General features: G+C 35.6%; 3 protein-coding genes across 3 annotated transcripts; 1 reads left to right on the top strand and 2 right to left on the bottom strand.

Annotated features, from left to right (window-relative positions):
* The first annotated feature begins 9,664 nt into the window (after window positions 1–9,664).
* On the top strand, window positions 9,665–14,036 carry LOC111883402 (sporulation-specific protein 15). The gene is made up of 18 exons (XM_052768466.1): window positions 9,665–9,957; window positions 10,514–10,735; window positions 10,806–10,901; window positions 10,983–11,035; window positions 11,127–11,223; window positions 11,296–11,369; window positions 11,471–11,588; window positions 11,668–11,778; window positions 11,872–11,948; window positions 12,026–12,092; window positions 12,185–12,250; window positions 12,342–12,449; window positions 12,545–12,675; window positions 12,791–12,857; window positions 13,002–13,069; window positions 13,155–13,254; window positions 13,333–13,403; window positions 13,476–14,036. The coding sequence occupies exons 1-18, from the start codon at window positions 9,808–9,810 to the stop codon at window positions 13,852–13,854; spliced, it is 2,055 nt and encodes a 684-aa protein (XP_052624426.1). The 5' UTR covers window positions 9,665–9,807; the 3' UTR covers window positions 13,855–14,036.
* Window positions 14,037–17,443: 3,407 nt separating this feature from the next.
* Window positions 17,444–20,460, bottom strand: LOC111883400 (DExH-box ATP-dependent RNA helicase DExH18, mitochondrial). The gene is made up of 2 exons (XM_023879729.3): window positions 17,998–20,460; window positions 17,444–17,742 (listed from the first exon to the last, which is right to left on the bottom strand). The coding sequence occupies exons 1-2, from the start codon at window positions 20,250–20,252 to the stop codon at window positions 17,691–17,693; spliced, it is 2,307 nt and encodes a 768-aa protein (XP_023735497.1). The 5' UTR covers window positions 20,253–20,460; the 3' UTR covers window positions 17,444–17,690.
* Window positions 20,461–23,734: 3,274 nt separating this feature from the next.
* On the bottom strand, window positions 23,735–24,774 carry LOC111883472 (uncharacterized). Its single transcript, XM_023879797.3, has 2 exons — window positions 24,624–24,774; window positions 23,735–24,379 (listed from the first exon to the last, which is right to left on the bottom strand). The coding sequence occupies exon 2, from the start codon at window positions 24,330–24,332 to the stop codon at window positions 23,925–23,927; it is 408 nt and encodes a 135-aa protein (XP_023735565.1). The 5' UTR covers window positions 24,333–24,379; window positions 24,624–24,774; the 3' UTR covers window positions 23,735–23,924.
* Window positions 24,775–25,705: the final 931 nt, after the last annotated feature.

The following is a 25,705-nucleotide window of genomic DNA, read 5'->3' as shown; positions in this document are numbered from 1 at the left end:
CATAGAGTTATAAATTGAACCAATCTCCGTGGATTCGATCCCTTTACCACTATACACTATTTTAGTGTGTAATATTTAGGGTTATTATTTGTGTTGGCCTCGACAACCACCAATATCAATCATAAATGGTTTCCCCTATGAAGGCACTGTGTGGTGCATTTTTTTTATGATGGCAAACCGACATGGACACTATTACTGGCGGTGAACACCGCCTTTTTTTTTTTTTTTTTTTTTTTTTTTTTTTTTTTTTTTTTCTTTTTTGCCGACGGTAGATACCACCGGTGTGTTTGCACTACTAGGCTTACCTGAAAGAATGAATTAATTAGGCGGTTTTATTTGAAATTCATGCTTATTATGCTGAAAGTAAAACAATGCCATTGTAATATACTTATACATTTCTTTTACAATTCTATAGAATATATACATAAAAACAATCGGATATCTCAATATATTATTATTATGGAATCTTATATGAAATTTTGAGCAAAACTAAATATGTATACATTATTTTTTGGAATAATTAAATTTTATATATTAATACAATGTAAAAGCTATTATTTAGGATAAATACTTAATATTTATGTTTACAAGTATTAAAAGTAATTGATATTTATTTTTTTGTTTTATGTGATATTTATATTTTTGAATTTAAAAAAAAAAATCATATGTGAAACCATCACCATACCCTAGTTCATAGGTAAAAATTATAAAAAATGTAAAAGTGTAACACCCCGACTCCCATGTATAAATTTTAAAGTTTTTATATTCATTATTAGAGACCTACTCGACGACTTGGCTGCCCTAACTCGTCGAGTAGAGACCGATCAAGTCGCGTGGTTTAGGGAACCTACTCGACGAGTTGGAGGACCCAACTCGATGAGTAGAGGCTGTGCATGAAAACCCTAATTTTTAGGGTTTGCACTCTATTTAAAGGACCTTAAGTCCTTTCCCCCAACCACCCTTGCCACTTTCACGTCCAGAGAGCAAACCCTAAGCGAACTAAACCCTATTTGAGTGTGTGTAAGGCTAAAAGAGCGGGTTTGTTGCATTTCTTGAAGGAGGTTTGAAGATTTGGAGGCTTGGAACGGGAAGAAGCTTGTAGATCAAGCATCTACATCGTGTTGGCACTCATTTGGAGGTAAAAAGTTTTTACCTTCACTTTCCATTTGTAATATACACGTTCAGTTATCGTGTTTTATAATGAATAATATTATGAAATATTTTATGAATTTGAGTATTGAGTTCTAACAGATAGTTTTTACTTGAAATGAAGTAAAACTATGTTTAGAATCATTCAGAATGTTTTGGAAGTTTTATGAAATTCCAAACAAAAGTCAAATATTGAAATTTAACGAAAATATAAAATTCAAAATAAGTATAATTTTATTATTGAAAGTTGTAAAGAATCTCGTTAGAAACATTTAGGCGAAAACCTCATCGAAATCTGAGTTATAACGAAGAAGTTATGACCAATCGAAGATCCGCGAAAAAACCGGCAAACACTATTTAGCGTAAAAAGTGAGTTTTCGATAAACTATTTTTTGGCTTTAGTGATCTGAACGAAATTCATACTATTCATTAAACCGAGAATTTTAAAAAACGTCCAAATCTTACTTCGTATGAGGAAATTATGAGTTTCAGAATAGCAGTAGACAGCTAAAAACTCGAAATGAAGATCGAGTGATTTTTAGCTAACACAAGCTAAACAAGAATCGAATGTCTTGTTAATAGCAGTACAACGGTAAAAAGACAGACGAAAACGGACGTCGGATGAAGAAGTTATGAATTTTTAACGGATTTTCCTGTCTCAGTCTGTTAAAAATAATAATATTAAAAATAAATTCAAAATTAGCCGACGAAGTCTAAACGAAAGTTGTAGAGCATAATTTCACCTACGCGTGCATATAAAAAACGTCAAAAACGGAGCTCGTATGCGAAAGTTATGGATTTTTGAAGATAGAGGAACAAAAACCAAGAAATCTCGCATAGATAAGGTCAAAATTCGGACACGTCACCCGGGTCCTCGCAGCTCGCCCCGTGTTTGAGCTGCGTGTCACAACCCCTCGCACCCGAAGGCACGGCCCAATCCGAGACCGCCGCGTGTTGCGTCCGAGACTTCGACGCGTGTAGCCTGCAAACGTTCGACACCTTGCCCTTCCCCCCTTGCATGCGAGCCACATGCTCCCCCCTTCGGCCGAACCTTGCACTATAAATAGGGATGTGCGAACCCTCCCGGCTAAGTTAGAAATTCTCACATTTTTCACCCTTAAACCTTTATTTTTGCTTTTTCAACTTCCTAAAATCCCCGGGATCATACCAAACACCCGAAAAACATTCCAAAGTGCCTGACGACCCCAAAAAATTTATCTTTTCGGTTTTGAAGCTCAACCCTCGCAAGGCCCGATTTTCAATAAAGCTTCCGGTTTTCATCAAAGAAACTTATTTATTAGAACACAGTGCTGCCCAAATTACTATTTTAACCTCCGGTTAATTCACAGTGAGTTCAATATATAGGAACAATTGTATGTTATGTGTTATATGTGTTATGTGCTTTTCCGTGTTATTATCTCGTGTTATTGTTTCATGCTATTATGGTAGCAAAGTTGTACCTCTGACCATGTGATCAGTGAAAGGACTTAGATTTATGATGGTATTAGTATGTAGCCTCTGACCGTGTAGACCATGCCTCGTAAGAGAATAACTTCTACCCCTATGGCATTGGCAGAAGGTTAGATAGGGCTAAAATCCTGAAATCTACCAAAATATTTAATCAGAAATTGTATGTTTTTTGTGCCACTTGGGCTGAAGTCTTATTGATGTATTTCAAGTTGAAATTATTGTATCTCATTGATTGTATATCTTTGAATCAAATAATTGATTGATATGTAAAGCTTGTCACATTATTCACATATGCCTTTGTTGTTCCTTGTTCCTCTTTGCTTCTGCCATATTGAAGTATATATATGGCATAATGTTACATTGTATCTATTATTGAACTCACTAAGCGTCACCGCTTATCCCTTTCAGTGTTTAACAATTGCAGGTAATAAGGATCCAGTATAGGCCAATAAGGATCCAGTATAGACATATATTGTTAGAAGATTTTAAATAGATAATACTAATACTTTTGTAATAAGTGTTCATGTATGTATAAAACTATAATATCCTGGATAGTTATGTAATAAATATAATATTTTGTAATATTCTTAATAGTCTGTTTGTATCCAATCTTTGTAATCAAATTATCAATGTAAAAATTATTGTTTATAAATATGCATGTAGCATGTTTTGGAGTAATATGATGTAGATCAATTTTAGAGAGGGGTTCTCTCAATCATATGAAACTATGGGTCTTTCAATCATGGTATCAGAGCAGTAGTTTAACTGAACTAAATTCCACTGATTGGTATTTAGACTTAAACCGTCAAAAGTTCAATATATGAACATATTCATTGTAAGTATATGGATACAAACCATAGGAAAGACTTAAGTAAAGTATTAGGTAATTGAAAATATAATATTTTGTAATAGTTTTGTTGCAATGAATTCGACAATGATCCAGTGTGGGCGGTCTGTCAGGGAGCCAGAACGTCTCAAGACTTCAGATTTCGGATTGAGTAAATGTGATCATATTGCAAGGAGTTCGTTTATCTTCTGGTTTCAAGACCCTGCGAAGGTTGGATACAGCTGCCTTGGAGAGAGCTAGGGTATGCTGGTTGTTGTGGCCATGTAGTTCAAGTTGTCTGGCGTGTAAGGAATGATAAGAAACGATTTTGAGGACAAAATCAAATTTAAGCGGGGGAGAGTTGTAACATTCTGTTTAAAATAGAATGATTAAATAATAAACCCGAAACCCCGAGAAGTAATTTTTATTATTATTTTATATTATTATTGTCTAAAACCAAATATAATTAGTGGGGTGTTGGTTTCGGGAAGCCAAATGACAAGATTTGAATCTCCGGGGGTTAAAGTGTAATGTCGGGATTTATTTTGAAAATGATTTCAGAAATCGGGATGTATTTGGTATCATTCGAACTTAGTTTGTAAGGATTTTTAAAAGACATGGACTAAAGGAGTAAAATTCATAATCAAGTTGAAAAGATTCTTATGGGGAGGGACCAAATGTGTTAATATGCACATGTTTGATGGTGGACACGGGTTGAACCCGTCACCCTCTTTCAGCCTACATATATATTCATAATACACCCCATACAAACCCTAACCCTAATTGAGATGACAACCGCCACCACCCTCCTTCTCCAACTCTGGCGCCGCACCACCACTCGTTCCTTTCGTGTTTACGACCAACGAATACAAATGGTGCCGCCCATCGAATCCAACCACCGGTGCAACCACGACAGCGATGAAGAATCTCACGTGACGTCGGTTTTGTGGGTCGCCTGACCGTTTAGCGTCGCTGCTGTCGTCGCGGTCAACCTTTCTCCATCTCCTTCTTTATATCACCGTCTGTAGCCGCTCGTGACATCATCAGTGCTGTTCCAACGATCCTTGTCTTCAACTCTATTCCACAGCAGGTGGTTACCACCGTTGCGCCGAAACCATTGAAGAGGTGACTGTTACCATCGTTGCCGGTTGTAGCGTCGTTGTTGATGTCGTTGCTGACTGTTCTAACGAGATGGCGGCAACACTCGTGGCTTGTGATGCAGATGATCGGGCGTGTGGGTTTTCGGTCGAGTAAAAAGCCATGAAGAACCACCATGGCAGCTGGCCAAGGTGGCAGCCTCCAAAGACGAAGCTATTACCGCTGTTGCCCGCCTTATTGTGTCACCATTCGCTGCCGTATGCTACCAGGTGGGTGGCTTGACTCCTTTTTACGAACAGAAGAGTGTGTGTATGGGTGATGCATGTCCGGAAAGCACAAGAGGGCCACCACAACCACCGTGAGGTGGTGGCTAGCACCTCCGACCACCACTTGCCGCCACAGAGCGGCTGTGTGTGTAGCTTAGTGTGTGTGTTATTTGAGATTTACATTGTAAAATTGTAATAGGGTAGGAATAATCAAAAGAAAAACTCAAAAACCACCACCGTAGGGTGGTGGCTGCCGCCGCCAACCGACGTGTTGGGTGGCAGTGTGCTTAGTTGTGTTTGGATTGCTTTTGGAGTACTTGGACACGATTGGACTAGAACCCTAACCACCACCATGAGGTGGTGGCCGCCATCGTGAGCCGCCGTTGACCACCACTACCCGAGGTGGTAGTGGGTGGTGCCCGACTAATCAAACCCTAGCGGCCTAATGAAACCCTAATGGGCCCAATAAAGCCCTAATTGACCTAAAAGCCTAACCATGTGACTAATGGACTAGTATTGGGTAGGAAACTCTAATTAGGGTTTGGAAAACCCTAATGTCATGAAACCCTAATTTTGGGGATTGATCGGGGCATGCACGAGAATTATTTAATAAACCTAAAATATTAAATAATAATTATCTACAATTAACCTAAGGCAATATTGGAATTAATGGATTAAGTCCTTAATAGGTTAAGTAGGAACACTTAACTCTAATCGTCATTTCATGTGAAAACCCTAATTTGACTTAGGCCTTGAGTTGGGCCTTCCTATTGGGCTTTGGTGATTGGACTATTGATGGGCTATCCAAGAACAAGTAAATGAACCAAAATAATTGGATGAGATTTAGGATAAGGTCCATGTGAAGGACTTGGGCCTAATTTGGAAAATTGGGCCATAGATGGGCCATAATTTGGGCCTTGATGATTATGAGATATTGGGCCATTTGAATACCAAGAGTTTGGACTAGAATAAACGGATGGGCCTTAGAGGAAAACCATGTAGAGGTTTGGGCCCAATTTGGAAAATTAGGCCATATGATGGGCTTTGACTCATAATTGACCATTGAGTCTTTGGAGTGTGAGTTGGACCTTGGGATTGGGACCCAATTATTAATTGGGGTATTGTTTGATGTTGGCAGTTCGGGAATCTGTCAACCAACAACTGTAGTTTTATCTGCGGGACTTTCAGCAGTGTCGGGTGAGTTACCCTCACCATACTAAGGGGTCTAAGGCACCAATGTCGGCCCATTAGATCTGATATTCTAGTAGTTAGTGATATTTTGAGTATGGGTTAGTTATGCATGATAGTGCTATGCCAGGTTGGTAGATCTGCAGGACTACCTGTGTTACTATCTGATTACCTGTATGTGCATTAGTTATGTTATATGTTGACATATTATGTAGGTTGGGTTGAGGTTATACTGCTCTGTGCAGTAGCCAACAAACCCTAGAGTATTATATATATATATATATATGAGTTGAGGGCCGGACGGTGCATGCCAAACTCATACTAGGACTCGGGAGCATTCCAGATACGAGCTGAGGGCTGGGCTGGGTAGGGTATGCCAGACTCGTACTGTGGGCTCGGGAGCATTCCACATACGAGCTGAGGGTCGGGTAGGGCATACTAGAATCGTATTGTGGGCTCGGTGGCAATCCAGATGTGAGATGTGGGCCCAGAAAGGCAAGCCAGACTCACACTGTGGGCCCACGAGTAATCCAATCTGTAAAGTTGTGGACCCAGTACATGTTGTTATTCGTATATATGTTATTTGTCTTGTATCGATATTTTGGGGGAACTCACTAAGCTTTGTGCTTACAGTTTCACTTTTGGTTTCAGGTACCTCAGAGGATTGCGGGAAGGCAAATGCGTGATCGTACAACTCCTCACATTTTATGACTATGTTTCTGGGAGAATCTGATATTAAACTATTTTGAAAACATTTTGTAATAACTAGTGGCTTTCAAATATTTGAAAATGTTTTAAATTGGCCTGGTTTTTATGGGTGTTACAAAAACTGATGGTTTAGGCCTTTCATAAATTAAGGATTTAAGTTTGGAAGGTTTTAAGGCAAAGGATAGTTGATAGGAGTGTAGTGCTTCTTCGTACCTTTCCGAGCAAATAAAGAATGTTTAAAACGGATTTGGGATGTGGAAGTTATGGCCAGAAGAAGTTATAAATACTTTAGGTTATGATGAGTACGTTGGGTGTACTGGGCAGGAGTGATCGTAGATGACCAGCCTGGTACGTCGGGTGTACCAGGAGTATGCTGACGTATACGACCCAGACTCAAACCCTAATTTTGGGTCTTGGACCCTATTTAAAGTCCTTAACTCATTCCTAACCCTTCTTATCTTCAGTCTCCATCCTCTCTAACCTTAAATTCGAAACCCTAGCCTCCTTTGAAAGATTATTGAGCCTTTAAGGGATTTTGGTGGGTTTTTGATGCATTTGGAAGAAGAAGAAATCATTGGAGAAGTGTTGGTTGTCTTGGAGCTTGTAGATCCATGCCTTGTTCACCTTGATCTAGCTTCTGTAGGTATAAAGTTTTAATCTTGAGAGTCTCTAATGTAGATCTAGTTTGGGTTATAATTTGTCATGTTTTGGTCCCATGGTTGTGGTTCTTGTGAGTAGAAGTTGCTCCAAATCCTTTGAGCCTCATTTTTGTTCTTATTGAGGTCATTAACTCATAAAAATTAGATCTTGATGAGTATTATCCTTCCATGCACGAGCTAGTGACCTTTTGATGAAGTTATGAATCTAGGGCTTTGGTTTAGACCCCATTAAGCCATGAAAAGTCATAAAGTCAGTAACTTTATAACTTAAGACATCCCGTAGAGGTTAGATTTGTGTTTTGAACGATTTGGTCTGAAGCATTAAGAGCTTGGAGTAGAGATTGGACATCAGCGTCGTACGCTTGGCGTACCAGGTTGGTAGGCGGGGCGTACGCACCTGAATGGATTTTGGGCCATTTTTGGGCCTTAAGTCATTTTAGGGTTTGGGTCTTACTTTGTTGGGCCAAAAATAAGAAGGGTAAAATAGTCTTTTACCCATTGGTATGAGAAGATATGAATTAGACATTGGATTATGGAAATTGTATTAATCATTGATTAAGGATATTTTGGATGTGTTCAGTGTGAGGATCCCGGTAGCAGTAGCGTGTGTGTGTTTCGATTATCTCAGGTTAAGGTGAGTCTCCTCACTATATCCATGGGTCGAAGGCGCCAATGTCGGCCTACTAGGATTTGTTATGTGTTAGCTGTCTTTGTGACGCTTGCATGGTATGTTGGGCTAGGCCTTGAGTTGACGTATATGTATGGTATGCTGTATTTTGGGGATCTCACTAAGCTTTGTGCTTACAGTTTTATGGTTATGGTTTCAGGTACTTCTAGTACAAAAGGGAAGAGCCTAGCTTGATCACAACGCATCCACCCATATTTCCGCACTTTATGATTTTAGGATTGTACTCTGATAACTATTTTTACTTTGACGTACTTCTGAATGGTTGATAAGAAGAAATGATGTTTTGGGTTGAATTAAAAATGAAAAATTTACCTTATGAAGAGTGGGATGTTACACTAACATAACATGCAACCAATCCTAGTCTCTACCGTCAAAACAATATTGTCGAAAAAAGTGTACACCATGGTATCTTCTTGGATATCTTGACAAATCTCCTCCATGATCACAACAAATATGTAAGGGCTAAGCGTCGATCCATGGTAAACATGATTTCCAAAGGGAATGACTATGTTGCCTACTTTAGTATGTACATGTATCTTAAGACTGAAAATACATGTTGCAAATAGATATGCCATAACTCTCATATACCTATCTAGCTTCCAGATTCCTCCATACTGCATCCTTTGGGACACTATCATGTACGTTCTCCAAGTCAATGAACAATATTTGGAGCTCCTTATTTCTTTCTTTATATTTATCCAAAAGGCATCAATGTAGTCATTTTGTCGTGAGTTGTCGACCTCCTATGCATGAAGTCAGTTGGTTTTCATATACTGTTGTTTCCTTCCTTACACTACCTTCCATTATTCTCTATCTCTTAGCTTCATGACTAAACTAAGTAGTTTAATACCTATATAGTTGTTGCAACATTATACATCATCTTTGTTCTTATATGTCGATATCACACATTTTGATATTTATTTGTATGGAATCTTGGATGCCTTTAGGATGATGTTAAAAAGATTCGTCAACCACCGTACGCCTTTGTTCGATAGACACAACCACATTATGACAAGGATTTGATATGGACCAACGACTCTGGCTTTACCTATCCTCCTTAATGCCCTTTTCACTTCCTTACTTTTAATCTCCAAGTTGGGACAATCATTGAACAATTGTCAACACCCTTAAATCCCCTCCATATTTCAATCCTTCACCAAGGTAGCCTCATTAAATATAGAATGTAATTAATTATCTCATTTCCTTTACTATCCCGATATTTCACTAGAACTCAACAATTCTCATCCTTAATAAACATCATGTTATTTATGTATGTTTTCAAACTCTTTATGACTTTAGAAAGCTTCAGTCCCTTTCTTTTGTATCCAATCTGTTCTACATCTCTATGTGCCTCTCGTTTGACCTCATTGTATATTTCCTTCGCTCCCTCTTTTTCCGTGTCCTCACTACTCAATATAAACTCCTTAAAACAATACTCTTTCTTCTACCCTTTAAGTCATGTCCAATTCATTACATATCGACATGAATGAACTAAAAGTGTAAAGGAAAAAAATCAATAGGTCAAAAGTGAGACAAAATTATAGTTAAGGGACTGAACCTGTAATTTACTGTTTCTCACTCCCCCAATTCAAGTCTTCACCGACGGCCTGGTTGCGTTCCATAGTCGTTGATCACGAAACACAAACTGTCCAAAACAAAAACCCTTCACACCCTAGAAATTGACACTCTACCAGTTCCAATCTCAGCATCTCCCAAACGCTCTGTGGCAGTGAACACGAATCGCCGTCATTAGCAATGTCGTGGTTGAGATCTGCAGTCAACAAGGCCGTGGAGGTCGGGAACAAGAACAACCTTACTCGCACCGTCAAGAATTACGCTGATACGGTGGTCCAACATGCCGGTCAAGCGGTAGCCGAGGGCGCTAAAATCTTCCAAGACCGAATCGTAACGCTCTTCCTTAGCTTCTAAATCTCCCTTTGGTATTTTTAGCAATTTTTCGGTTTTTAATATCTTTGCATTTTAAGAACTGGCAATCGGAGTGTTTGTTTGCCGAATTGGTATAGACTTATTGTCATCTTGCTGCTGAAATAAGTTAAATTTTGGATAGGCAAAACTGTTCTATTTAAAGCTAATTTGATTAGGTTTCAAATTTGTTTTGTATGCGATTAAGATGGAATCACATTTGGTAAACATCTATCGCATGTCATTGTAGAATCATGCTACAACAAAATGAAATCGTAATCATTTCCACGGACATTTGAAAATACTCTTGGATTAAAGTTTCTTAAGTTGGCTAAAGAGGAAACATGGTTTTCTTTACTGTGTTGGATGCTTTAAGAAAGTGAATAAATTGTAATCAATTATCAATTTGAAAAATGATTGGCTGGACCCATTGAGTTCCATTTGGGCTTAAATAGTGGTATATAAGCCATTAAGCATATAAGGACCTGTTATTCTATAGCTATTTCTTTCAATTTTATGATGAAGCTAAGCATTACAGGGAGCTCGAAGTTTCAAAAGCTTTAAACTGACTGTTAAAAGATTGGAAGAAGCATCGATTTCTGTCAGAGGTCCAGAAAGGATACACTTAATGAGAAGATGGCTTGCTGCTCTGAAAGAAACTGATAAACTATCAGGTGGTTCTTTTGAAGATGATGAGAAGAATCATGAACAAAATCATCATCCTGAAGAACTAAAAGACAATCAGAAAAAGCCATCTCTAGTGAGTAAATTTACCTTTTTTTATACCTTTCCCTCTTGCCACCATAACATTAACACCTTCCAATTTACAGGTTCTGTATTATGACTCTGATATGGTGGGAGATCCAATGAACTTTCGTGATGTTTTTCTCTATAGTCAAGCTTTGGAGGGCATCACAATATCTATGGTAACAACAAATGCTTTCTGTTATATCTATTGACATTTGTTTATCTTTCTCATGAACTAAAATCAAGATTCCAATTCATAGATTCTTGAACCACCAAGTGAGGAAGAGGTTTCTCTACTTCTGGAATTTTTCGGGTGAGATATTACCTATTTTATATTTTATATTTTACATAATCTCTTAGCTTTACCTCAAATTTACAACTTATGCTCATTCTCATGTTTGTAGTTGCTGTCTTACTGGAGGAAAAGAAGTTCATAATGCCATAGTCAGCAGCATTCAAGATTTGGCAAAAGCTTTTTCAAGCTACAAAGATGAAGTTTTGGTACTACATGTATAAAATATCTCCATTTTTTATAAGCTTAAGATTTACATTTTTTCACTTTTTTCCTTGTAGGTCAAACGTGAGGAGTTACTGCAGTTTGCACAAGGTGCAATCACTGGGCTAAAAGTCAATGCTGAGCTTCGAAGGTAATAAGTCAAAATGTGTGTTTTATGATTTATCACATAGTTGCATATATGGTGAGTTATATAATTATATTCCCTTATTGCCCTTCATATGGTATTCACAGAATAGATGCTGAAGCCTCTATACTGAAGGAGAAGCTTGAAGGAATGGAAGCAGGTGGAGAACTTATTGGTGATGGATATGAAACAGCCTCCAAAGAAGCAACCATTGCTACAATAGAGGTGAAGAACCTTGTTTTGTTTTGTTAAAGATTTATAATCTATAATCAAAATCTAATTTTTTTTAATGTTTTATTAGTAGGCTTTGAAGAAGGCTCTAGCTCATATTCGAGTTTGTTCTAAACTAGAAGGCCTTCTATTGAAAAAGAAGTTGCTTTATGGTGGAGAAACTCCTGAAATCCATGATCAAAAAGTACCTTTTTTTAATCATTTGATTCTTATTCTTTTAGAAAGTTATCTTTAAAATGTTTTGCTAAAATTCTTAGTCTTTTTGATTCCAAACAAGGTGGATAAACTGAAAGTGTTAGCTGAGTCTCTTGTTAGCTCCTCCACTAAAGCTGAGAAGCGTATTTCTGATAACAGGTATTTATTTATTTATTTATTTATTTTTATACATTAATATGTTCTTAATTGTGTTGTTTTGATTACAACTTTTGCAGAGTTCAGAAAGAGGAGGCTTTAAATTTCCGTGTGTCTAAAGCTGGTGAAGTTAGTGAATTGGAGAAGGTATTTTTCAGTTGAAAATATTTTCTTCATTTTATATAATATAAATATATTGTTTAATATCTGTTTCTCTCACTATTTTGATTCTGTCGTAGGAGTTAGCTGCTGAGGTGGCAGGTCTTGAGAAACAAAGAAACGATCTTGAAGCTGAATTAAAAAGGGTTTGTATATCTATTTAATATATATAAATGATTTGTTATGGTAATTAAAATTAAAATAAGTAATAAATAATAAGTTTGACTTATGTTTTAGGTCAACATATCATTGGCAGCTGCTAATGGACGACTCCAAAATGTCAGGGAAGAAAGGGATCAATTTTATGAAGCTAATGATCAGCTTGTTGCTCACTTGAAAACAAAGGTGGTTTTTTGTTTTTTTGTTTTTGTTTCCGTTATCATTTTAATCAATTCTACATTTTTTTCCTCTTAAATAAACTTTATTTTCTTATTATATAGGAAGATGAGCTAGTGAAATCCATAGGGTCATGTAAACAAGAAGTCAATGTTTTAAACACTTGGGTCAACTTTTTAGAAGACACATGGGTTCTTCAACGTGCAAATACAGAAACTAAAGAGAAGCAAATCAGGTACATTTTTTGATTTTCCATCATTGAAAAATGAAAATCTTTATTTATATTTTATAAATATTATTTCTTGAAACATTTTATAATGATGTGTACTTTTTCAATCTAATTTCTCAAGCGATGATTTGGAAAAGCATGAGAGTTATTTTGTGGATTTGGTCACTAAGTTGCTTTCAGCTTATGAGGTATATATATATATATATATATATATATATATATATATATATATATATATATATATATATATATATATATTTTTTTTTTTTATTTATTTTTAACAGTTGTGAAATTTATCACTAATATTTATTTTTTATTTTTGTTGTGTTCAGGAAGGATTGAAGCCATCTGTTGATCGTATCGAGAAATATGTCAAAAACTTGAAGAGCTTAAGTGAAGGGTAAATTATAAATTAATAATTATATATATAGTTTTTAAATTTTTTATGATATGATTATTTAATTATTTTAATTTTCTTTTTACAGGTCAAATAAAGATAAACCATCTAATGTGGATAAAGAAGATTCCAAAGTTATAAATCCTCGAAGAAGTCTAGAGGAGGAATACCTGGACTATGAAGCAAAGGTATCGAAAAATAATAATTTGTTTTTTTTTAAATAATTAATACGAATTATATTTTTCATGATATTATTTTTATTTCAGATAATTACAACATTTAGTGTGGTGGATAACATGAAAGAACAATTCTATACTCAACAAGGGAAAACTTCAAGGTATAATATTAATAAAGTTCCCAATCCCATTTAAATTGTAATAAGATAATAAGTATTTTAATTTTGTTGCAGGATAGAAAATGCAAAAGTTAAGGAACTTTTTGACAATATTGAAAAGTTGAGGGTGAAATTTGATTCAATTGAGAGACCAAATCTAGAAATGGAGAATCCAGAGGAGATATTAGAAGAAGCTGAAACAAGCACCAAGGAAACTGAAAGTACATTGCCTTCAAAGGAAAAAACCGAACCACAGTCACAGACACAGACGAATGAGAAGGTGAAGGTGAAATCGCCGGGTGGAAAGAGTGATTCCGGAAGTGGTGAGGGGATGGACGCACAGTCGGAATTGGAAAGGTTGGAATCGGAATTCGGGAAGGTGAATCGGGAGTACACGGAGGAAGAGATAGGTGATTGGGAATTTGATGAGCTTGAAAAGGAATTAAGCAAATAGAATGTTTTTAGGTTTACATTAATAATAATAAAAGCATAAAGTTAAAGAAAGATTTGAGTTTGTTTTTGTTTTTGTTTGTATATACATAAGATAACTGGAATTTGGATTTGTTGGAGATTTGGATTACGTTGTTTGCATCTTTTTTCATGTAATTTATGAATGACTAAAGAAGCTTTTGTACAGTGTAACATAGCGTCAGTCATAGCTTATATATGTCATGGTTGATTAATGCTTATAAGTAGATAAAATGTGTAAAGTTTTACATAAATATAAGGGAAAACGATACTCAATAGTAACAAACATTGACAATCGCTCTGTTTATATGTGCACTAAACTATATTTTATTGCTGAGGATAGATCAATCAAGTCCTGTATCCATAATAGAGGTGGCAAAAATTTGACACGACATGAAACCCGACACGAAATAAACGGGTTTGGGTAAGATATTTCAATCCGTTTAAATAAACGGGTTGACACGACACGACACGAAAGTTAAATGGGTAAGGTTAGGGTTGAAAATTTCAACTCGAATATGACTCGAAAATGACCCGTTTATTTATATGCATGTTTTTTGAATTATTTAAATAATCTAGAAAGATACAAAACCAAAACCATAAGCAAAATAAAACCTTCGAATTGAATTGTTTTGTAATGTTGAAACGACTTAACCGTCTAGATCAAGACTTCATTTCAGTTTTTTCATTCTCTCCTAAACTACACAGTTTCTTTCAACACTTTCACATCCTCATGACCTTGTCATCCGCCTCCCCAACTCCCACTCTTTTAATTTTGTCATCTGAACTTGCTATGATTTCATCTATTCTGCCTCCAAACTATTAGTTTTTCCTTTCCGCCTACCCAACTCCTACTTTTTCAACATGCTCAATCTTTTAACCTCACATGACATGACATATTTCAAGATATAGCCCTAACCCGAAACTCGACATGAACTCGACATGGAAATAAACAGGTTGACACGAAACGACACGCTAAATAAATGGGTCGGGTTAGGGTCGTGCACTTTCAACCCGTTTAGTGTTTCGACACGACACGACACGATTGACACCTCTAATCCATACCCATGAAGCTAAGTGAGAGAGGGAGGCCTAATGATTCTACATTTTTGAAACACTCGGTTTCCATTTCGGTTATAGGTGTAACCAACTCACTATTAAAGATATGACAGAAATAAGAAAAATGATAATGACTTAAAAGAATAATATACTTTTCGATTTGTACACACTTGGTCACTGAGTATTTTTTTTGTCCACATTTGCTCCTTCAACTTGTTTAATTGTACACATTCAATCCTTATGACCGGCTACTCTTTGCAAACAGGAAAAAATGACTTAATAGGGTAATATATTTTTCTCTTTGTACAAATTTAGTCTTTAATATTTTTTTGCACATTTAACCCTTAAAATTTTTTGTTGCAAAATAAGTCTATTTTTGTACATATTCAGTACTTACGACCAGTTTTTTTAAGTTTTTTCTCATAGTATCCTACGTGGAATAATCATTAATGATGTGTTCATTATTGTTGATGCTTATAACCACCACGTCCTCGGCTGCTTCGTTTGATCTTGATGTAATTTGTTACTATTTCACTTGATAAAAATGGCAAATTGTAGAGAAGAGCAACATACTTTTCTCTTGCTTCCAATATGGACAATGTATTTTATTTTGATCCATAATAACTTGCATATACTATTTTACCCATAATAACAATGTACATGTACATTTTTACCCATAATAATGCTACTTTATCTTTTACCAATAATGAAAGGGAAAGTGTCACTATAGCACATTTTTGGTCACTAAAGTAATTTTCTTACGCAGTAGATCCCTAAAATATCATTTTACATGTTAAATAGGGGAATTATGGGATTTGATTCCGGTTTCACCGGTTATACTTTTAGTCTATGTGGCTTTTTTTTTTTTTTAAATAAAAAATTAAAACGTGGCTTTTTTATTTTCTCTTAAATATTGAACCCTATATTAAAAATTTCCATGGTCAACGAATTGGTTCATCATTGTTGTGGTCTCTAGGATTCCAGTACGTGTGTTGGACTAAATTCACTGGTGTTGCTTTGTTTAGGGATTTTGCTTCCATTTTTGCTTGAAGTGTGTGTACTTTCCAACGAGTGAAAAGGTCACCATTAGTTTGAGATCTCCGGAAAGCCCTAATTCATGTGAGAAATTGAACTGTAATTCATGAGAATTGTGATACTCATCATATCCATTCGTCTACTTCATCCTAAGCTCCATAGTTATCTTCGGTGAAAAAAAAAATGTTTCCCATGTTTGCATCTTTGTCTCTGTCTACAAACTACATTCACAAAAAAGGAATGTCAAGTGTGCATCTTTAACTCTGTCTAAGACCTACACCCACAAAAAAAACCCATATCATTTTTTCAATGCGTGGACAGTATTCTTTTAGATGAGGGTGGTTTGGAGTTTCCAGAATAAAGGGAAAGTCAAATAGGAAACAATCCTACAATCGAAAGTAGGACGAGGAACAGTGGGAGTCTACCTGTGGGTTGTCGTGTTCATCGAGAAATCAGAAGAGGAAGAGTTAGAGGGGTGAGGGTTATCAGAGGAAAGAGAGCTACATATACTTATGGTTAGTAAGGGGGAGATGAAGGAAAGAGATCAACCGGAAACATAGAAGTCCCCTTATGGATTGAGCCACCAACGATCGAGATAGGAAGGGCTAGCAGCTCACAAAGAAGAGAGGATGAGATGTAAAAGAATGGGTGTACGGTGGGTCGTTGAAGGACCAAATATATAATTTTATTAGAAGTGTAAAGATGACGTGGAATATCTTTCTCTCAAAAAGTAATTATTAATGACACTTACTCAAAACAGTCGGCAAACCTTTTAAAATTGGGAAAAATGGCTTCATTAACAGGTCAAATACGACTTTAGTGTGCTATTGTGCAAGAAAATTTACTTTAGTGATCAAATTGGACAATTGACGAAACTTTAATGTGCTATAGTATCATTTTCCCATAATGATAACATACTTACATTTCACTACCAATATGAGCAACTTATTTTGTTTCTTACATATGGCTATTATTGATAAAGAAATGTAAGTGTGTTGCAATTATGGGTTACTTATTGCTATTATTGGTAATATATATATATATATATATATATATATATATATATATATATATATATATATATATATATATATATATATATATATATATATATATATATGCTATTATAGATTTATGGGTAAAGAAATGTAGATAGATTGCCATCATCTGACACAAATAAAGTACGTTGTCAACATTGATAAGCGTAAAACACATTTCTTTCTAGCAATCTGCTCCATTAAAAATAGAATGCAACTTAAATTAACTAATTCAGATAAATGGATCAAATATCACCACTTCTAAATATTGCTGCAAATATGAATTGCATTGTCAAGGAGCCAAAATATCATATTCAAGAACTGCATTTCATTCGTTATATTTTTAGAGCAAACTATAACAAAAAGCAAAGCAACATGTTTACATGTTTTTCCTGATCAATTTAACTTTTAAATTACCATTTAGTGTAAAAAATTGCAATGCTATACCCCTTCAAGATTTGTAATTGCTTTCATAGCACAAAGTATTCTTGATAACTTTTCGCATTTTGGGGTGTTACAAACAAATATCTAAATCTACCAAAATTTAACCAGAATAACTATTAAATTGTAAACATCACATCATATCTCATTTTAACACTAAGCCCATTCCAATAACTAATACTACAATAAAAATAAAAAATAAAGTTTTAGAACTTATATGAATCATCACCTCACTTCTTTTGTCCATATCTTATACAGTTACCTTCTCTACAGACCCTGAATTTTCTTTTTCTTGCCTTTTCCTGCACCAAAATCACACAAGTTACAAATTAAACCAAAAAAAAAAAGCAATTATGTTAACAAAAAACAGTAAGTTACACTTTTGGTCCCTGGGTATAGCTGATTTTTTCAATTTTGGTCCCAAACTATAGTCAAGAAACTAGAAACCGGGACTAAAAAGAGGACGAATATTGCAAAAGAAAACTTTCCGATACCAAACTTTAGTAAATCAACAAAACCCAGGGACTAAAAACGTAATTTACTCCAAAACAACTTACTTCTCTTGCATCTTAACCATAGATCTCGGCCTCTGATACCCCTCCTCCCTATCCTCCCCTTTCTTCCCTTGATTCCTTGATTCCGGTTTCCAATCCGCCTTAATCAGCGATTCCCCCAACAACTCCGCAATATCCGATGCCATTCCTTCCGCCTTCTTCACATACGGAAAACTCTCCTCCTTAAAATGATTCGATAACCACAAATACATTGACACAACTTGATGCTTACTTTCCAAATCCAACAACTCCATATCATTTCTAGCAGAAAATTTAGGAACCCCCATAGCCAAACTCACAGGAACATTCATAGAATATGACTGAGCAAATCTTAACAAATGATACATTGCTTTCGGGTCCCGTATATTCACAGGGGCAAAACAGAAATTAAACCGATCTTCCAAAGATAACCCTTCAACTTTCTCCAACATGTTAGCAACTTTCTTTATATGATCATGTTTACATAAAAAGTAACACCCATCTAATCGACAATTCTCACTGAATTTTTGTAAAAGTTGTGAAAAGGTGATGTCAGCAATTTGACCTGCGAATAATTCGACTTGTTCGAAAAACGGGAAGAGGCCTACTTTGGTAATTTCATCGAATTCTTTTTGTAAACATTCGATTAAGTAATCTAAATCATCTAAATGTAGAGTTGTTGTAAGTCCATCTGGATATATACTTCCTCTTCGACCTGCCCGCCCGGCTATTTGCTTCACTTGTGAAGGTGGGACCGGGACGATTTTGTCCCCGTTGTATTTTGAAAGAGAGTAGAAAACGATTCTTCTTATGTTTAAATTTAACCCCATTCCAACTGCATCACTTGCTACTAATATATCATACTCATTACCTTGTTCATTGAAAAGATTAGCTTGATGTCTACGTGTCTCTGGTGGCAATGCTCCGTAAATAACACAACATTTATGGGTTGTATGTTTTTCGATTGCTAATTTCACTTCGAAAATCTCGCGTCTTGAAAATGCAACTACACAATCACCTGAACGAACGTTTTTTATGTCGCCTAATAAGGTTTTGGCTTCAACTACTAATGGTTTGAATCTTTCATAATGGTTTTCGATTAATTCGTCTCCTGTTTCTTTACAGATTTTTCTTACAATTGATAGAACACTTGGGTCTCCACATAGATGGATTTCATCAGCTTGTAGACCTAATAAAGCGCGTGTCCATGCGTATCCTCTGTATAAATCTGACATCATTTGGATTTCATCTATCACTGCTACTTCGTATAGTTCTTCTGTGGACACCATTTCTACAGTGCAAGCAGTGTGATTTCCAAATGGGACATACTTCTTTTCTTGACCTGTGAGGAGGCTACAGTAGACACCTAGAGAGTTTACTTTATCGAAAACTTCCATGGCTAGAAGGCGAAGTGGGCTACAATAGATACCCTTTTTTGCTTCCATGAATCTTTGTAATGCGTTGTAGGTTTTACCACTGTTGGTTGGGCCACAATGGTAGATGATTTTGCGTTTGATGGCTCTAGCGAATGGGAACCAGGTTTCGGGTTTTGTTAAGTCTGCAGAGGCAATCATGCTTCTGAACTTTTTGATTTCATCTGGATGCTGTTCTAGAGCGTATTCAACGAAGATTGGGAAAAGAAATTTGTCGGATTCAGTACCAGGGCCCAGAGATAACAAGTGATCGACGATATCACGATCACATTTCTTGAAGAAAAAGTTTCGGAATTGATGAGCTGCTGTTGGGAAAAAGGATGCACCGATGTAGATACCTAGAGCTTGGTTTGAAGCCCAACCAGATCTTGCAAAGCAGCGGAAGATTTCTGAAAGTTCCTCGCATTCTTCTAGCCCTAATTTTATCGAAATGGGGGCATCACGAAGCCGACGGTAAATTTCTTCAGGATCGAGAGCTGAAACATGTTTAGATCCCTCGTTTGTTGACGGAGATACTTGATCTTTGATTTTGTTGTCGTCACCATGTTCTGATGCAATAGGCTCTGTAGATTGTAAACTAGAACTAGAATTTCCAGTTTCATTGGATGTACAATACAATCTCTTGTTGAAATTAAGAACCCTAAAATCTAAACCGGAAGAGGAAGAGGAACATTTATTGAGCTGGGTTCTTTCGGGGTTAGTGAAACCAACCGATTGGTGCATTTGCGTCGATGGATTATGAAATTCATTGCAAGATAAAGTAAACCGATTAGAAGATGAGATATATCTGACCTTAAATTGGGAAGAACAAATGCGGAGAAGGCGTGTTGCAGGATTTCTTGCCATTGCGATTAAAGAGCAATAGCATTACATAATATGCACAACCGAAGAATGAAGATAGATACTAAGATACAGAATATACGAAGGTAATGAGAAATCAAAATTGTGGTGAATTGAGAAAGAGGTGAAATGGAGGGAAAGAAATGGTTACTACTAGAACCCTAGAAGGATGAAAATGGGTCGGTTAACTAAAACCCTAATGCAACCACAACCGTTGGCGTATCGGCAATAGTGGTGATGTGATGACTGCTAAGGGGATAATTTTGTGATTAGTCTAATTATGTTTTTTTCTTGCTCATAAGGTCATCTAATTTTTACTTTACATGTCAATTTGGTCATTATCATTAGTTTTTAACCGTTCATCCGTTAACTAGTTATCAAAATTACACGAATGGCCCCTATGGTTTAATTTTTTTTCGTAATTGGTCATTATCAGCCATGTTTTAAATCATTCGACTAAAACTACCACAATCCTGAAACTCTAGGGACCAAAGTGTAACATTAGGGATTTTAAGACCCCATTTCTTTTGTTTGATCGAGTATACAACAGATGAATGAAAGCAGTGGCAAGTCGATCGGAAGGAACACGAAGCAGTCGTTGAGGCAAAAATGAAATCGAAGGAGAATCTGATTTGGGGTTTTGACAGTGGTTGGCGATTCGCGAGGGGAAGGAAAGAAAGGCTCGCAGGCGGCTAGTCCCGTAGGTCATGGGTCGATTGATAGCAACGAGGGAGATCGTCTCCGGGGTTTACGAGTCTACGCAACGAAGTGAAAGGAGCAGCGGGGCTGCGCTCTTGCTTCTCCGTCAGTAGGGTGCGAAGAGGAGGGTCAAGTGAGACCAAAGAGAAGGAAATGGGAAAGCTGTGAAGCCTTCCTCGTCTCTTCCGGCTACGAGGTGTGAGCCACGGCTTTGCAAGCAGTGGTGGCAGCAAGGCGAGACTTTTGGGGCATTGGGTTGATGGGAACAACATAGAAGGGAGCGAGGGGCAAAGGATTTCTGGTCTTTGACCATTCGCAAGGGAGAACGAAGGCAGAATCATAAGGAGCTTTTTGATGGGGCAAGGCAAGTTGCGATATTTTAGGCGGGGACGGTTTGGCAGCAAGGATCGATGGAAGGAAGAAAAGGTTCGAAGATAGATACTAAAACTACCACAATCCCCACCTAAAACTACTACAATACTGAAAACTACTACATCAATTTTTTTTTTATTTTTTTTGCCTATTATTTGGTTTGGTGCTTATGAAATCCAATGGTATGCTTCGAGTTTCAACCAGATTTAATGGGGAGAATAATGACAATATTACACTTTGGTCCCTAGAGTTTCAGGATTGTAGTAGTTTTAGTCGAGTGATTTAAAACATGGCTAATAACGACCAATTACGAAAGCAATTTAAACCATAGGGGCCATTCGTGTAATTTTGATAACTAGTTAACGGAGGAATGGTTAAAAACTAACGATAATGACCAAATTAACATGTAAAGTAAAAGTTAGATGACCTTATGAGCAAGAAAAAAACATAATTGGTTAAGTCGGACAAATCACAAAAGTTCATTGTGCTACAGTGACATTATCCCTTTCTAAAATTGAAACTACACATTTTTTTTAAGGATTAAAATTTGTTAATGTTTTTAAATTTAATTGAATTTAGTTTTATTATGCATTTAATAAAAGATTACATAGATAATAGATTCTTATGAGTTTCTTGAGCCCTTCAATTTTTGTTACTGGTTATTTTTATTCCTTCTATTGTTTTATTTGGCTATGTTTTGGATATTTTGATGAAATAATCGGAGAAATTAGTGGATCTATATTATAATGGTATTTTTCCAAGTGAGAAACTTGAAACAAATTACAAAAAGTAGTTTAACATTATGGAGTTATACCAATCAGACCAAGTAATGTAATTGAACTTAGAACTATTTCTAATCCAATTGAAAGTATTAGTGTTGATACCATTCATCGTGAGCATAACAGCCCGTCTTTCATTACTGAAGACAATAGAATTACGTGATTTTCAAATCGATCGTAAGGCTTTGTAAGCTAAGGACAACCTTAACTTCAGAATCATTTTACTACCATCATTCGAATACAACAAATCCGTTAGCTCACTACAAGAACTAGGTTGTCTTGGAAGATCGAGGACAACGACACCAACCACTTCCAGATCATCAAGGCAAAGTGACATGAAAAGAAAATGTGATTGATGCATTCCTCCACAACTCGACAAAAGGGACAAAAAGTGGATGAGACTGTGATACCACGTATAATCAGATTCGAAAAAATAGAGATCGTGTTCTTGAAAGTATGTCAAACAAAACATGTAGTTTTGATCGAGAACACCCCACTACCATCATAAATCCCTCTCCACCTCTCTCAACCTACCGCACAAATGGAAGCATTCAAGCTATTGACCAAGGCCGACAACCAGTTAGATTCATGACCTCTTTTTGGTTGTCCCGCCCACTCTCAACTACATTGATCCACTAAATCAACCCATATCTTGTATAATTCACGTGCATTGTTGTTGGTTTTTAAGTGACAAGTACTTCTCCTAAATTGATCTCACATGAAATATAAATAATACCAAATGACTTTAACCTAGTGATATCTAATGTTGCATGATATCTAGGGTTGTAAACGAACTGAACGTTCAATGAATTATTCGTGAACCGTTCGACGGGAAGTTCATTTATGTTTGTTTATTTAATAAATGAACGGACATGAATACGAATTCTTGTTCGTTTAGTTAAACGAACGAACATGAACAATTGTCTTGTTCGTTTAATTATGTTCGTGAACGTTCGTTTATGTTCGTTTACGTTTGTTTATGTTCGTTTATGTTCGTTCATATAAGTTCATTTTATCTTCATATATGTTTAATTGTGTTTTATATTACTATATTAAATGTCAGTTTATGTTAATATATGTTTGTTTATCTTTGTTCGTTTATGTTCGTTTATCATGTTCACGAACATAAATGAGCGAACATGAACAATGTAATTTGTTAAACAAACGAACATAAACAAGAAAACTCATTCGTTTAACCGTTCATGTTCATTCATTTGTTCGGTTAACTTAAATGAACGAACATGAATAAGCCTCGTTCGTATTCATTCAGGTCGTTTACATGGTATCCCTCAATCAAATTGTTGTGATAAAAAAAAGAGATAAATAGATAGAATCAATACCCGATATGTTTAAGGTACAATACAAAGAACTCTAGATTTATATATATTGAAATTTAATTATCCTTTATACATATCCAAAATTACGAGTATCCAATTTAAAACAGCTTCTATTATACTTTTATAGTTAACAAAAAAAAAAAAAAAACAATTTACACAAAAACGTATTATGATATTATCATTATTCTTGTTCCATTGTTTTCTTAATGCATTTGATATTCGATGATGTCTATTGTTTCCAAGCATAAACATCACATGAAACCTTAATGTATTTCCATTTAATATATCAAAAACATAATAGTTTTTGGTAATAAAATAGTTTTGATAGGGAACACATGCAATCAAAATTAATACATTCAAAGTTAAGCATAAGAGATTTTAACAACATTCATCGAGTGATTAACATGATAACACATTGTGCTTGATCCATATGCATCAACCACAACTCATATTTCAAAAAGATACCAATTAAGTCTCTTTAGATTTCAATCTTACTCCTTAGAACACGAAGAAATGCCAGTTGACTTGTGTGAATTCTCCCAATTAAGTCCATCAAAAAGCTTAATCTCCACATGAATTAGGGTTCCAGGATCAACACACTTGTATGTTATCGCTATTCCATCTGGGTTTGATCTTGGCCTATAAAACGAAGTTATGCCACACACTTTACAAAACATGTGTTTTGCTGTGTGTGTCCCAAAAGTGTATGTCGTAAGAAACTTGTCAGAGTCCCCCAAAAGCTCAAATCTTTCAGAAGGAACAATGAAGTGAGTGTTTCCTCTCATGGCGCAATCGGAGCAGTTGCACTGCCACGCTACAACAGTCGCCGGAGATTGAACTCTCCATCTCACATTTCTACAGTGGCATCCACCATTGTGTGTCACCATCTCCGGATTCATCTTGTTGCAGGTTCTATCTCTGTTCTATACTATTTAGGCGATTTAATCTGCAATTATAGAGAAGAATAGGTAAGAAGATAGTCGTTTACAGATCATCAATCAAGATATGAGCTGCGATTGGTGATTGTTGCTCAATTAGGGTTTCGATTCTGATGCCCTTTGTATCAGCTGAAACCCTTATTGTGAATACTTGTAGAAAGATAAAAAGGAATTTCGGTGTTCAATATGTAGTGATTATTCTTCAAAATAGATCGATGCAAAACTGGAAGTGAAGGTTTAAAAGAAAGTTACCAGATTTTCTTCTAGCAGACAAATCCCAAAGAGACGTGTTCAATATTGACCAGATTGAGGTGGCATGTCTTGGATGTCTTAAACAATTAAAATCAAAATCATTAACAAAATTCCATTTTTGAGCAAAATATTATTAAAGGCTTTGTTGGTTTTTTGGGTTGATTATTAAAATACCACATGTTTTTGTTCTATGTTGAAAAATATTAAATTTTTATAAGTTTAATGAAATGGTATTTTTATTTCCAAATGATACCATTTTGGAGTAAAGAGGTATATGAAATGTAATTATTTTATTTTGCTTATATATATATGAAATATAGGAATAATAATTCTTTCTCCTCGCTCATTAGCATATATATATATATATATATATATATATATATATATATATATATATATATATATATATATATATATATATATATATATATATATATATATATATATATATATATATATATATATACTAGCAATGTTTCAGCGTCGTGATAAGCACGACCCACGAAGGGTAATTTGGGAATTTCTATAAATATAGTTGTCCACTATTTAATATTTTTACCAAATGATTTTCTAAATGTCATGGAGCAAAAAAGTGAAAGCTAATTCCAATGCTCTAATAGAACAAATGAAAGAAGAATGTTATAAAAAAAGTAAGGTGTTTCTTATAAATATCTTCATTTGTCTTTACAAGAATACAAATGACACTAAAAATACATGATTATAATAAAAAAGAAGGGACAAGCTCACCATTCTTTGATATTATGAAGCTAATGGCCACTTGGTGGACCTAAACTTCACATACCTACTCCTTGTCCGTCTTCTTATTCCGTGACCAACATCCCAATGGGCTCCGTTAGACTTGATATAGTTAGACTTCATATAAGAGGCTTAAAACTAAGAAAAAATAACTCACTAGGTACATATAACTCATATTTAGAATCAAATCATATGAAAATAGAAGTAAAAATCGACATTGAAGTGATAATGGATGACAAAAATCGAGGATACTGGTGAACCGAGATACCGACTAACAAAACTTAACAAGTTTCATCAGCCTACATCAAAACAAGTTGTTATTATCC

The sequence above is a fragment of the Lactuca sativa genome, chromosome 2 (assembly GCF_002870075.4).
Source record: "Lactuca sativa cultivar Salinas chromosome 2, Lsat_Salinas_v11, whole genome shotgun sequence".
Lineage (NCBI taxonomy): Eukaryota > Viridiplantae > Streptophyta > Magnoliopsida > Asterales > Asteraceae > Lactuca > Lactuca sativa.
Note: the sequence above shows the minus strand (reverse complement) of the source record. Positions and strands in the feature narration are given on the sequence as shown.